Source organism: Choloepus didactylus, chromosome 19 (genome assembly GCF_015220235.1).
Source record: "Choloepus didactylus isolate mChoDid1 chromosome 19, mChoDid1.pri, whole genome shotgun sequence".
Taxonomy (NCBI): domain Eukaryota; kingdom Metazoa; phylum Chordata; class Mammalia; order Pilosa; family Megalonychidae; genus Choloepus; species Choloepus didactylus.
In genome coordinates, this window is record NC_051325.1 from 41592049 (window position 1) to 41607294 (window position 15246).

Consider the following 15246-nt stretch of genomic DNA (forward strand, 5'->3'; position numbering starts at 1 on the left):
CTCTGTGTGTTTAATTACACAGCAAGACAAAATAATTGTCAATGTAAAAAATGCCAACAGTGCATAAGTAGAGTGAAAAGTGGAAGTTCTCCTCTACTGCATTTACCTCCTTTCCATTCTGCTCCCTGGAGGTAACCACTGTGAAAGAATTCTGTGAGTATCTTTTAGGTATTTACGTATATATATGGAAATATATTTTTTGTACGTGAATTACGGTATACATATTCTGTACCTTGATTTTTCTGGTCACATAGCATATAGTTATAAGAGTTCATTCCATGTTAGTATATATGCCTCTACCTCATAGTCTTTCTGACTAGTGTATAGTATTTCATGATTTGGCGATACCATAATCTGTTTATTTTTCTACTGATGAACATTTGGCTATTATATTGTTTTTTATGAGCAGTTTGAGTCCCTGCTTTCAATTCTTTGGGGTATATACCTGGAAATGGGATTACTGGGTTATATGGTAATTCTGCACTTAACTTTTGGAGGAACCACCAAACTGTGTTCCACATAGCCTGCACCATTTTACATTCTCATCAGCAATGAATGAGTGTTTCTATTTCTCCATGTTCTCTGTTTTTTTAAAAAACAGTAGTCATTCTAGTAGGAATGAAATGGTATCTCATTGTGGTTTTGATTTGCGTTTCCCTAATAGATAATGATGTTGAACACCTTTTCATGTGCTTTTTGACGATTTGTATATCTTCTTTGGAGGAATGCCCAAGTCTTTTGCCCATTTTAAAATTGGGTTGTTTGTCTTTTTGTTGTTGAGTTGAAGGATTTCTTTATATATTCTAGATATTAAACTTTTATCGGATTTGTAGTTTCCAAATATTTTTTTTCCCATTGAGTAGGTTGTTTTTTTACTTTTATTATAAAGTCCCTTGAGGTGTAAAAATTTTTAATTTTGATGAGGTCCCATTTATCTATTTTTTCTGTTGTTGCTTGTGCTTTGGGTGTAAAGTCTAAGAAATTATTACCTAACCCAAGGTCCTGAACATGCTTCCCTATGTTTTCTTCTAGGAGTTTTATAGTTCTGGTTCTTATATTTAGGTGTTTGATCCATTTTGAGTTGGTTTTTGAATATGGGGTAAGGTAGCTTCCACCTTCATTTCTTTTGCATATGGACATCCAGTTTTCCCAGCACCATTTATTGAAGAAACTATTCTTTCCTCATTGAGTGGACTTGTCACCCTTGTCAAAAATCAGTTGGCCATAAATGTGAGGGTTGATTTCTGAAGTCTCAATTCAATTGTTTGTCTGTATGTCTGTTCTTGTGCCATTACCATGCTGTTTTGATTGCTGTGTCTTTGTAATAAGTTTTAAGATTGGGAAGTGTGTGTCTTCCAACTTTGTTCTTCTTTTTGAGGATATTTGGGGTCCCTGACCCTTCTGTATTAATTTGATGATTGGCTTTTCTATTTCTGCAAAGAAGGCTGTTTGAATTTTGATTGAGATTGGGTTGAATCTGTCAGTCACTTTGGGAAGAATTGGCATCTTAACAATATTTAGTCTTCCACTCCATCAGCATGGAATGTACTTCCATTTATTTAGATCTTCTTTAATTTCTTTTAGCAATGTCTTATAGTTTTCTGTTTATAAATCCTTTACATCCTTGGCTAGATTTATTCCTAGATATTTGATTCTCTTAGTTGCCATTGTAAATGAACCTTTTTTCCTTGATTTCTTCTTCAGATTGTTCATTACTGGTATATAGAAACATTACTGATTTTGGGGTGTTGATCCTGCCACTTTGCTGAATTCATTCTTTGGTTCCAATGGCTTTGTTGTGGATTTTTCAGGATTTTCTCTATAGAGTATCATGTAATCTGCAAAATAGGGGAAGTTTTATTTCTTCCTTTCCAATTTAGATGCCTTTATTTCTTTTTCTTGCCTAATTACTCTGACTAGAACATCCAGTACAATGTTGATAACAGTGGTGATAGTGGGCATCTTTGTTTTATTCTTGATCTTACTTAGAGGGAAAGCCTTCAGTCTTTCGCCATTAAGTAAGATGTTAGCTGTGGGTTTTTGTATGTGCTCTTCATGATGCTAAGGAAGTTTCTTTCTATTACTAGTTTTCTACCTGTTTTTATCAAGAAAGGGTGCTGAATTTTGTCACATTCCTTTTCTGCATCAATTGAGATGATCATGTGTTTTATTCCCTTCATTCTGCCCATACCTAAGGATAAATCTCACTTGTTCATGGTGTATAATTCTTTTAATATGCTGTTCTAGTTTGCTAATGCTGGAGAATGCAAAACACCAGAGATGGATAGGCTTTTATAAAACGGGGGTTTATTTCACTACGCAGTTACAGTCTTAAGGCCACAAAGCGTCCAAGACAACACATCAGCAATCGGGCACCTTCACCGGAGGATGGCCAATGACGTCCAGAAAACTTCTGCTAGCTAGGAAGGCAGCCGGCGTCTGCTCCAAAGCTCCGGCCTCAAAACAGCTTTCTCCCAGGACGTTCCTCTCTAGCAAGCTTGCTCCTCTTCAAAACATCACTCCCAGCTGCACTCTCTTTCCTCTCTTTGAGTCAGCTCATTTATATAGCTCCGCCGATCAAGGCCCACCCTGAATGGGTGGGGCCATGCCTCCATGGGAACATCTCATCGAAATGATCTCCCACAGCTGGGTGGGGCACATTCCAAGCAAATCCAACCAGCACCAAAAATGTCTGCCCCATACAAGACCACAAAGATAATGGCATTTGGGGGACACAATACATTCAAACCGGCACATATGCTTTTGGATTTAGTTTGCTAGTATTTTACTGAGAAATTTCTTTCATCTATATTCGTAAGAGATATTGGTCTGAAATTTTATTTTCTTGAGGTATCTTTATACGGCTTTGGTGTAAGGGTAATGTTGGCCTCATAGAATGAGTTAGAGATGTTCCCTCCTTTTCGATTTTTTGAAAGAGTTTGAGCAGGATTTGTGTTAATTCTTCTTGGAATGTTTGGTAAAATTCCAGAAGCCAATCTGGTCCTGGGCTTTTGTCTGTTGAGAGTTTTTTCTATTATTTCTATTATTGATTCAGTCTCTTTACTAGTTATTGGTTCATTGAGAACTTCTATTTCTTTTTGAGTCAGTGTAGGTAGTTTGTGTGTTCCTAGGAATTTTTCCATTTCATCTAGGTTATCTAATTTGTTGGTGTACAGTTGTTCATAGTATCCTCTTATAGTCACCTTTATCAGTATATAATGACTGTCTTGTCCCTCATAATGTTTTTGACTTCAAGTCTATTTTTTCTTATATTAATATAGCTTTCTCAGCTCTCTTTTGACTACTGCTTGCATGGTATATTTTTCCCATCCTTTCACTCTCAACCTACTTATGTCTTCGGATTTAAGGTAAGACACTTATAGAAAGCAAATAGTTGGGTCATACTTTTTTATCCATTCTGCCAGTCTCAGCCATTTGAGTGGAGAGTTCAGTCCATTTATGTTTAAAGTCACTACTGATAATGCAGGACTTTCTTCTGCCATTTTGTTGTTCAGTGTTTCTAAGTTTTATACCTTTTTTGCCCCTCAGTTCTTTCTGTTAATGCCTACTTTAATATTTATTTGACTTTTTGTATTGTACCATATTGAACCTCTTTTCATTTCTATCTGGATATATTTTTTCATATATTTTCCTTGTGGTTATAATGGGGTTAAAATTTAACATTCTAAATATTTAATAGTCATATTTGATTTGGTACCAACTTGACTTCAATAGTGTACACATACACTGTTCCTATACCCCTGGATCCTCCCATCTTTTTTTATACTCATTACAAATATAAAACAATTTGTATACAAAATTGTATGTCCAAAACCATAGATTTATCATTACTTTTTATTTATTTGCCTTTTAGTAACTGTTGAAAGAAGTGGAGTTACATACCAATACAGTAGTACTGGCATTTATAATTACCCAAATAGCTAACCTTTACCAGAGGCCTTTATTTCTTTATGCATCTTTGAACCACTGAGTAATGACTGTCCTTTCCTTTCACTTTGAAGATCTCCCTTTAGTATTGCTTATAGAGCAGCTCTGGTGGTGATGAACTCCCTCAGCTTTTGTTTATCTGGGAATGTTTTAATATTTCCCTCATTTTTTGAAAAAAAGTCTTGCTGGATATAAAATTCTTGGTTGTCAATTATTTTCTTTCAACATTAAGTACTTCAACCCACTGCCTTCTTGCCTCCATAGTTTCTGATGAGAAATCACATTAGTACTTCATCTGATTGGGACTCATTTGTACGTAACACATTGCTTTTCTCTTGCAGCTTTCAGAACTCTCTCATTCTTTGCATTTGACAGTTTGATCCGTATGTGATAAGATGTTTTTTTCCCTTCAAATTTATCGTGTTTAGTATTCTCTGGACTTCTTGGATGTGCATATTCACATCTTTTGCTAAGTTTTGGAAGTTTTCTATCATTATTTCTTTGAATATTCCTTCTTCCTCTTTTTTTCTTCTATTGTAAAAAACCTTTTATCAGAAGTCTGATTGTTTTTTAAAGTGTCCATCTAAGGAAAATAAGTCTTAGAGGTTTGGTGAGCCCATTGGCTTTAGGGATTATCTAGATCGACTGCCCCATGGAATATTTGAATCGTTCTGCACCGTCTCTTTGAAATCATGCTTCTGATTCAGCTTCTACACTTTATATGATGGGCAACTGGTAATCTAAAAATATGATCTATTTGCAAGCAGAGTGGAAGGAGACTTTTTAAAAAGGAGTTTTTTTTTTTGGTGAAATCTTGATAAAATAATTTTGAAAGATACTTGGAATAATAAGCAGGTGAGAATAAGCAAGGGAGCATTAAAAATGAAGAATAACAAGCTGAGATTTGTGTTTTGCATTAACAGACAAATCATGCTAAAAGCCTTAATATGGCCCTGGTTCAAGAATTTGCAAAACTGGAATGAAAAGCCCAGAAACAGATCAGAGTTCACATTAAAATTTGGTTTTTGATAGAGATGGCCTTTCTTCAAATCTGTAAGAAAAAGGACAAATTATGATATTGGGACAATTGGCCAGACGTTTGTAGAAAATTAGGTTAAATCTTTGCCCTATATCATATGCTAAAATCAATTTCAGATAGATGAAACATTTAAATATATATAAACAAAAAGTACACTATACAGTATATCTGATCTTAGCATGGAAAAGACCTTGCTCAGGATACAAGTAAAATAGAGTTCATTGACTACTTAAACTTTTAAAAACCTTTCAGCCAAAAAGCATGATCTATAAATTAAAGGGCAAATATTTTTTTCCAGTTTGTTTTTTGCAACATATGACAGGGTTTAATTTACTTAATGTACAGCATTCTTATAAATCAATAAATAAATGAGCATCCTGATATAAAAATGGGCAAAGAAGAAATACAAATAATCAGTAAACATTAAAAAATTTAAAAAAATTATAATATCAGAAATGCAAATTAAAATATAAGTTTTATGTTTGTGAAGAGGGTGAATGGAAATAGGCACTTAATACCCCATTGGTACCTTTCTGGTAGTATATATCAAAATCTGTTAAGTTGTGCATGCTCGTGGACTTGGCACTTTCCTTCTGGGCATTTATCCTAACATAACTATATCTCAATAAAATTGTATTTTAAAATGCATGCATCTTTTTTTAAAAATGCAGTTTTATTGAGATATAGTCACACACCATATAATCCATCCAAAGTATACAATCAGTGGCTCACAGTATCATCATATAGTTGTGCATTCATTGCCACTATCAATTTTAGAACATTTTCATTACTTCAAAATAATGAAAAAATATAAAAGAGCACCCAGACCATTCCATACCCCTTATCCGCCCCCTATTATTTATCTATTTTTGTGATTATTTTATTACTCATCTGCCCATATACTGGGAAAGGGAGGATCAGTCACCAGGATTTCACTATCACATGGTCACACGATAAAAGCTATATAGTTATACAGTTATCATCAAGAATCAAGTCTATTGGATTACTATTCAAGATTCCGTCTAGCTATTCTAATAAAATAGAATCTAAATAGGAATATATATACATAAAAAATGCGTAATAATAACCTCCAGATTGAACTCTCGACTCTATTTGAGATCTCTCAGCCACTGAAATTTATTTTGTTTCATTTCTTTTCCCCCTTTTGGTCAAGAAGACATTCTCAATCTCACAATACCAGGGCCAGGCTCATCACTGGGACTCCTGTCACTCAATGCCAGGAAGATTTACGCTCCTGGGAGTCATGTCCCACATAAAGGGGAGGATAGTGAGAGTTTATTTGAAGAGCTCGCTGAGAGAAAGACGCCACATCTGAGCAACAAAAGACTTTCTCTGGGGGTGACTCTTAGGAATGCATGCATCTTAGTATTATTTTTAGTGGGGAAAAATTGGAAACCATCTGAATGTCTGACAAAGGGGGTTGATTAAATAAATTATAGTACATCCATACTAGGGAATACTATGTAGTTTTTTAAAATTTCTGATTTAGAAAGGAAATGCAGATAGACTTAATCTCCCAGTCCTACTGTGTGATTGGTTGGTTGAGAAGGACTCTGAAGCCATGTCTGGGCTCAGCTGTGCTCAGTGAGGGATTTTTGCCATGGGTGTAGGAAAAGGACTGACAGCAAGTGTGTAGGTATTGGCTTTTCCTATTGGAGAAGAAAATTTAATGATCAAAACAAAACAAAAAAGTGGATATAGAACTGTTTACTTACAGGCTTACTTTGGGTGGGGGGAGTCCATGAGTTGAAAAAAATGACTAAACATGCCAGAATATTATTAATGTTTATTTCTTTTCTTTTTTTAAATTAGAGAAGTTGTAGATATACAGAAAAATCATGCAGAAAGTACTATTATTGACACTTTGAATTAGTGTGAAACCTTTGTTACAATTGATGAAACAGTATTATTATAATTGTACTATTAACTATAATCCATAGTTTGCATTAGGGCCCACTATTTGTGTGTTTCAGTTCTGTGGTTTTTAAAATTTTTATTCTGGTGATATATAATTTTGTATAACCTAAAATTTCCCCCTTTAACCACATTCAATGGTTATTTTTTGTTAATAGGATTATGGATGATTTCTGTTTGCTTTTTTGAGGGCTTGTCTTTTATTTTCCAAAATTTCTACAAAAAGTAGTAGAAAGGAATACATAAATGTTATAATTAGGAATAGTAATGGGGAAAGCAGGAAATTAATGGGGTGAGAGATATTGTCTAAAATAAGGTCATGTTTTAAGGAATTACAGTTTCCAGATTTTGTTCCTTACAGAACCCACTTTTTTTTTTTTTTTTTTTTTTTTTTTTTAATTAATAATAAATTTTATTTTGAAATAAGTTCAATCTTACAGGAATAGTTGTAAAAACAGTACAAACCCCCTACATAGAATTCCATCATACCCTGACCCCCCTCCCCCGATACCCTGATCCATCACCTTTAAGATCCTGTCACACCACTCTTTCTTTCCCTCCCTCTCTCCCTCCCTCCCTCCCTCCCTAACATCCACCATCTATTGTTCTATCTTCTGAACATATGGGAGCAAGCTGCACATATTTTTGAACAGGCAATATAATTCACATATACCTTTCCCATGGACAAGAACATTATTTTATGCAATCTCATTAAACGCAGCTAAGAAAGAACCCACTTTTCTGAAGAAGTAATATCTGCCCAGCTTCTCAGCATCTAGAAGTTGATGAGTTCTATATGATTTCAAGAGTCTCTGCTTATGTTCCTTTTCTTTGTGGCCTCAGTTCAGTTAAGCAGGCATCTGTGGATATATAGAGACAAAAGATATAGTTCCTGTCTTTAAGATGGTTTTATTCTAAAGAGAAGATAGATGTGTAATAGTAATAATAATAGGAGTATTGCTAGTAGTAACAAGAACAAACATGTAATGTTTTTACATGAGAGGCATTGTAGTAAATGCTTTATGTGTATTTACTCATTTACTGTTTATGTAGCCCTGTGATATGGGTAACTTTATTATCCCCATTTACAGGTGAGGAAACTAAGGTATTGAAAGTTTAAGTCAGTGGGTAAGCCAGGTTCAAACTCAGGCAATCTGGCTTTAGAGACTGTTTAACCACTACTTCCTCTCAATCACTCTCAATCAGGTATTGTTCACTTTAAATGGAGTAGCTCATTTCCTTCTCAGAGCAAACCTTACTGCTTGCTCATCAAAAGCTTAGTGGGCATTCATATATATCAAACACGGAGTTGGGGGACTGCATGAAGAGGTGAATGCAAAGCTGTTCTTAGTGCCTGTATACAGGTTTGTTGGAAGGTTCAGGTGTGAAAATGTGAGTGAAATGTCATGCTGCATAAGGTATAATGATGATTACTGGATGGCAGATACTAGGTCTGCTTTACTTTATGATCTGCCTCTTAATCAGTTCACTGGAGGAGTTTTGGGGAGGGTATTTTGGGATGGCAGCAGAATCTCATTATCTAACTTTGGGAGATGGGGAATAGTTGACCCTTGATCTGAAGTGGGGAGTAAGAGAAATCCATTTTAGATTACTAGGATAGCTATATTTGGGGCAACAGAATGAATTGTCACACCAAGGGGTAACGGTAGGTACACAGGCCTGGTGGGCAGATCATTTAATGCGGCAAAATACTTTGGGAGCCTCTAAAAGACCACTTACAACTTCAAGAGTAAGGGGAACCCAGAAATGACATCTGTATCCAAGATTGATTTTTGTAATGAGGAAATTGATTTTCCTAGGAAATTGTGTGACAGTATGATATTTGGATCAATGTACTTCTTGGTTGGTCTGTTATAGACACTTGGACAGATTGTCTTTCTGTCTGGATTGTATTGCTATTTACTCCTCAGTGCTGAGAGCACCCCTTTCATTTCAGTGATGCTGTCTTGTTTTTCCCTTCTAGGTTCATGGAATCTGAGCTGGACCTAAATGACATCATTCAGGAGATGCATGTGGTGGCCACCATGCCAGACTTGTACCATCTTCTGGTGGAGCTGAATGCTGTACAGTCTCTTCTTGGGTTGCTTGGACATGATAATACAGATATCCTTTGAGGTCTGTCCTTAGTAGAAGGATTGACATGGTAGAGGAAAGGCTGTTTACTTTTCTCTCTTGTTTATCTCTGCTGATGTGTGCTCTCATGTTTGGTGTTCTATTTCCATTCTCATTATCTCCCATCTTGAAACACTGTTCTTCATTAATTTGAAAGTCTCTTTTTTATCTATTAATAAATCTTGGGCAATCCTTAATTGTCCTATTTGCTCTTAATCGTGATTTATCTGTTCACGCATTTAACAGCATTAATTTTCAGGATCTGGGTTTGGGGGCCCATTATAGTGGGAAGGCCAGACAGGATTTGAATCTGTTGATCTAAACATCTTTCTGCTAATAGATGTTCCATTGGAGGTGAGACTAGAGAAGGCAGTGAACCGTGGTGGAAAGCACATTAGGATGTCTGGAGTACAGGGATTTTTTTGTTTTGTCCACTTCTGTATTCTCAATTCCTTAAAAAGGCCTGGGTGCACAATAGTATTTTACATTTGTTGAATGAGCATTAGACTTCAGCGGAGAATCTAGGTTTGACTCTCGGATTCATTTCTTATGTGATATTTGGTGCCCCTCCAGGCCTTGGTGTCCTCATCTGCCAATGTGGAGATAGAAACCTTTGCCTTTCTGTGCTATTGAGGGGATTAAAGGAGCTCGTGTAAGTGCTGAGCACAGTCCTGCCACATAGTAAGCACTCAGTAAATGTTAGTTATAGCAATCTGAATCATGACTTCCAAAACCATTTTATACTTTGTTATCAAGTGTGCAGTAGTTTTAATGTAAAAGCCTTTTGATGTGCCTGTGGACTGGGTTATGTTCATTAAACCAAATTCTCTTCCAATAGTTGTTCTGTTTGAATCCAAATTTCTGAAGATAAGGGACAAATGTAGTTAGTCTGCTTAAGTGAGATTCATGGGGAATTTGCTACTACTTCATGTCATTTTCGTCTTTCTGGTAATCTGTCTCCTGAGAGCACGTCGAACTAGGTTTTTTCCTGCCTATTAATTCTCGTAGAAATAAATCAGTGAATAATTTTTTTTTTTTTTACATTTTATTTTGAAATAAATTCAAAGTTATAGGAACAGTTGCAAAAACAATACAAACCTCATACACAGAACTCCAGCATTCCCTTACCCCGCCCCAATACCCCGATCCACTAACTTTAACATGTTGTCAGACCGCTAATTCTTTCCCTCCTTCCCTCCCTCCCTCTCTCCCTATCTATCATCCATCGTCTATTGCTCTGTCTTCTGAACATATGAGAGCTAGCTGCACACATTCTTGAGCAAACACTATAATTCACATATACAATTCCCATGAACAAGAACATTCTTTTATGCAATCCCATTAAGCGCAGTTAAGAAGTACAAGAGATTCAACAATGATACAAAGCTTACACTCTGTATTTCCGTTTCCTTATGTCTCAACTGTGACCCTTTGAGCCTCCTGTCCTCCATCCTCAGATCCCATCCAGGGTCATCCTTGGCATTCACTTGTCTTCTATTTAGATTGTATATATGGAAACATATACAGCCTAAATCTTCCCATTCCACCCCCTCCCTAGCCTTCCATTAGTGGGATTAATCACATTTAGAATGTTGTAATGCTCTTTCCCACCATCCATTACTAGGAAATTTTCCTTCACCTCAAACAGCAACCCTACACTGATTTCTTAACTCCCCATTGCCCCTTCCCCCATTTCTCTTAACCCATACTCTACTTTTCATCTCTGTGGTCATATTCTCTGATAATTTCTTTGTGTTTACTGTGGGGCTTAAAATTAACCTCTTAAATCCATAACAATCTTGTTTTTCTTTGATACCAATTTAATTTCAATAGGACACTTAAGCTATGTACCTATACTCCTCCATTCCCCCACCTTTATATAATTCTTGTCAAAAATTACATATTTTACATTGAGTTCAAAACCAATGATTTGTCATTAGAGTTTGTGTATTTTATATCATGTAGGGAGTAAATAGTGGAGTTACAATTCAAAAATTATTGACTTTTATTTGTATTCCATTGTGGTCAGAGATTGTGCTTTGAATTTGTTCAAATTTTTTTTTTTTTTTAATTTATTGAGGCTTGTTTTATGTCCCAGCATATGGTCCATTCTGGAGAAAGATCCATGATCACTAGAGAAAAATGAGTGTGCTGGTGATTTGGGATGTAAGGTTCTATATATGTCTGTTAAAATTCTCTATATCTCTTTCTCCTTTCTTTGTTTCTCTGTCAGTAGGGCTCCCTTTAGTATCTGAAGTAGGGCAGATCTTTTTTTGCAGAGTCTCTCAGCATTTGTTTGTCTGTGAAAAATTTAAGCTCTCCCTCAAATTTGAAGGAGAGTTTTGCTGGATAAAGTATTCTTGGTTGGAAATTTTTCTCTCTCAGAGTTTTAAATATGTCATGCCACTGCCTTCTCGCCTCCATGGTGGCCGCTGAGTAGTCACAACTTAGTCTTATGTTGTTTCCTTTGTATGTGGTGAATTGCTTTTCTCTTGCTGCTTTCAGAACTTGCTCCTTCTCTTCAGTATTTGAGAGTCTGATCAGAATATGTCTTGGAGTGGGTTCATTTGGATTTATTCTATTTGGAGTTTGCTGGGTGTTTATGCTTTGTGTATTTATATTGTGTAGCATGTTTAGGAAGTTTTCCCCAACAATTTCTTTGAATACTCTTTCTAGACCTTTACCCTTCTCTTCCCCTTCCGGGACACCAATGAGTCTTAAATTTGGACGTTTTATTTTATCTGTCGTATCCCTAAGATCCTTTTTGATTTTTTCGATTTTTTTCTCCATTCTTTCTTTAGTTCTTTCATTTTCTGTTCTGTGGACCTCTAGGACACTGAGTCGTTGTTCAGCTTCCTCTAATCTTGTATTATGAGTATCCAGAGTCTTTAATTTGGCCAACAATTTCTTTCATTTCCATAAGGTCTTCTATTTTTTTATTTACTCTTGCAATTTCTTCTTTATGCTCTTCTAGGGTCTTCTTTATGTCCCTTTTATCCTGTTCCATGGTCTTCTTCATGTCTTTTATATCCTGTGCCATGTTTTTGTTCCTTGATTGTGATTGTTTGATTAATTGTGCCAAGTACTGTGTCTCTTCTGATATTTTGATTTGGGTGTTTGGGATTGGGTTCTTCATATCGTCTGGTTTTATCATATGCATTAAGATTTTCTGTTGTTTTTGGCCTCTTGACATTTGCTTTGCTTGATAGGGTTCTTTCAAGTTGTAAAAAAAAAAAAAAATACCAATCTAATTTTTCAGAAATACAAGTTGGTGGCGCACACTTTCTCCAGCTAACCAGCAGATGGCGCCTGCGAGTTACCTATGCCCCTCAAGTCAGTTCTCCCCAACTCTGTCTCTGTGGCATGTTTGGAAATGATTTTTGTGGGGGTCAGTTGGTGAATTCAGTTTGGGTTTGTTGTTGGAGCCGTCCGCCCTGAACGTGGTGCGTGTGTCTGGGTGGTCAGGGAGGCAGGGCCGCTTTAATATTCAAACCTCCCAGGTGTTCCCAGAGATCCAAGGCCGCTGCAAGAGTCTAAGCCTTCATTTCAGTTCTGCCCCAGACCCTCTCTGTTGCTGACCCACAAACCACCAGCATCGACGTAGTGTCCCTGGGTTTTCCGAGCGGGCCCCCCTTCTCAGCTGTGATCTTCCAGGACCTCTGCTGAGGGAAGGCTGTGCTACGTCACTAGTGTGCGTCGTCCCTCAAGGGAAGCCTTGGGCCGCCGGGCTGGGCAGGGGAGCTCTCTGCCTGATGCAGAGATTAGCCTATAATTCTTGACTGGTGTAAGTTCTGAATAAAGGCAGGTAGTAGAGCTGGGCCCCACCTCTTTCCTCTTAGAGAAGATAGACGCCTTAGGGGGAGGTCATTAGCATTTCAATGGTCTCTCTCTGCCTGTGCCACACCCCTGTCTGGGTCACAGAACTGGGAACTGAAAATGGCCAAGGCTTTCTCCACTGAGTCGAAAAAGGAACAGAGCTAGTCCGAGGCAACCCTCCGACTCTCCAAGGTCAGTCGTCACCCAAAGCCTCTGTCTACTTGTTGGGGATTCGTACCTCGTAGTGAGCAGTTCACACTCACTAATTAAAACCCCAGTTGGAGCTCAGCTGAGCTATATTCGCTTACTGGGAGAAAGCTTCTCTCTGGCACCACGAGGCTTTGTGGCTCGGGCTGTTGGGGAGGGGGTCTCCTGATTTGGATCCGCAGTTCTTACTTACAGATTTTATGCTGTGATCTCGGGCATTCCTCCCAATTCAGATTAGTGTATGATGAGTCAATGGTCACGTTTGTCCCCCTGCAGTTATTCCGGATTATTTGCTAGTTGTTTCAGGTTTTTTTTTCAGTTATTCCAGGGGAACTACTTAGCTTCCACTCCTCTCTATGCTGCCATCTTAGATCTCAGTGAATAATTTTAATGTAAACGTCTTGAACAGTGATCTTAAGACATTTCTGATACTTAATGTAATGTTAGACAGTATTAAGAATTGCTCTGCAGGTCCCCAGATTGATGATGTTCATGTTCCCCAGGGTTCATTGTGGGGTTCTGGGTTGTATGAGAATGCTACTCAGTTAGCTTGCTTTGGGGTGAGCTTGGTATACAATCTCATGAATTCATTCAGTAGATATTCTTTGGGTACTTAATATGTGCCAGGCACTGGGAAACAGACTGGTCTGGTTCCTCAAACAGCATCAGTCAATAAACCTATATTAGGTATCTACTATATGATTAATCCCATTCAAGGTACTAAATGATCCTCACAGATTTAGAGACTAAAAGCTTTAGTTGTGATTTAACATTTCAATTCATCTACAAAATGGTAGATTTTCAGAATCTGAACAGACCTTAGAGATGACTTAGCTCAGCACTTTATTTGTTTATTTATCTAATGATGAGTCTGTGGTCTAGAAGTTGAATGCTAACTGAAGTCAGGATTGAGGCTGGCACACTCGTTTCCTATTACCAGTCAAAGAACGTTGGTTATTTGTAGTGTGTACCTTGAGTTCTAAAGTAAGTGTCTTTTCTCTTTGGGATTTACTGTATTGTTGACAGAGTTGCATAGGCACCCATTACCCTATGTATTAATACAGAAATTACCTAGTTTGTTGCTGGAAACCAGCTCATTCTTTTCCCTACTGCTAACTGAATATAATAGTAGCATCTTTCCAAAGATACTGACAGTTTGCTGATTCACCAGCCTGGTTCCTGCTGGGGAGAAGACTGACACAAGAAATGCTGTTAGACATCGGCATACTTAGGAAAGGCAAGGACACAGATGTTCAAAGTTGTTAAGTTCTGGTCTTTAAAAAAGGAAAAAAAACAAGTCCCCCTGTGTCTTTGACAGACTGCCATTTCCCTCCTGTTTTCTGAGAGCTAAACTGATTCTCCACCCCATCCCCGTTCTTGTATGCCAACCTTCACCCAAATGCCCTTATACTATTTTTTAATTTGATTTTTAATTATGTCCTATGTCAAACTTAAAGTGCATTTGAAGTTTTTGTAATTAATTTAATTTTAATTAGAGGCAGTAATTAGGATAAATGTCATCTTCCTCAAAGTACAGTTTTTTTTTTGAAAGTGGTTTCAGGAAAGGGTAGACCCTCTTGACCTGAATCTAATATATTTCTGTCAGGTGGAACGCCGATCTCCTTGCAACATTGTATTCTCCTTGTCTTATCTGTGATCTATAATGGAAATTTTTCTTCAGGAACGGTTGTTAACAATTTACTGTTATACAGCTGTAACTGCCGGAAACACCTTACCATGAATAAACAATTTCATGGCAGTCCTGACTTAAATTTTTAATCTTTTTTTAACTCTTCATTTAGCAACCAAGACCATACATGGCTGGTTTTGTTCCCAGCAAGCACAGGTCATCTTTGCTTTGTCCTTCTCTGAGAAAACATAAGCTATAGGGATTTTAATTGGTTCAGAGGCTGGTTTGTTGTAACCTTAAGAGGCAGAGGATGTGAAAAAACAGCTTGTTCCTCGTCCTTTCAACCGTGAGAAGCTGCTTCAGAGTTTTATTCTGGCGCTCTGCATCACTGCTGCTGGCGAGGGTTTGTCAGCACTTCTTCCCCCCTTGAGAGGCTGGAGCTCAGTCATCAGCTGGCTTCAGAGAGGAATTCTGATCTGTGAAGAGCACCCAGAGGGGGGTAAACTGGGGAGGGGGGGACACACCTCACGCACTGTTG

General features: G+C 37.4%; 1 protein-coding gene across 1 annotated transcript in view; it reads left to right on the plus strand.

Moving 5' to 3' along the window:
* The window catches only part of CTNNBL1 (catenin beta like 1), a 206426-nt gene that overhangs the window by 49487 nt on the left and 141693 nt on the right, over window positions 1-15246 (plus strand). Inside the window, exon 4 of the mRNA XM_037811282.1 lies at window positions 8907-9046. Coding sequence (XP_037667210.1) covers window positions 8907-9046 — 140 coding nt within the window. The remainder of the gene's footprint in view (window positions 1-8906; window positions 9047-15246) is intronic.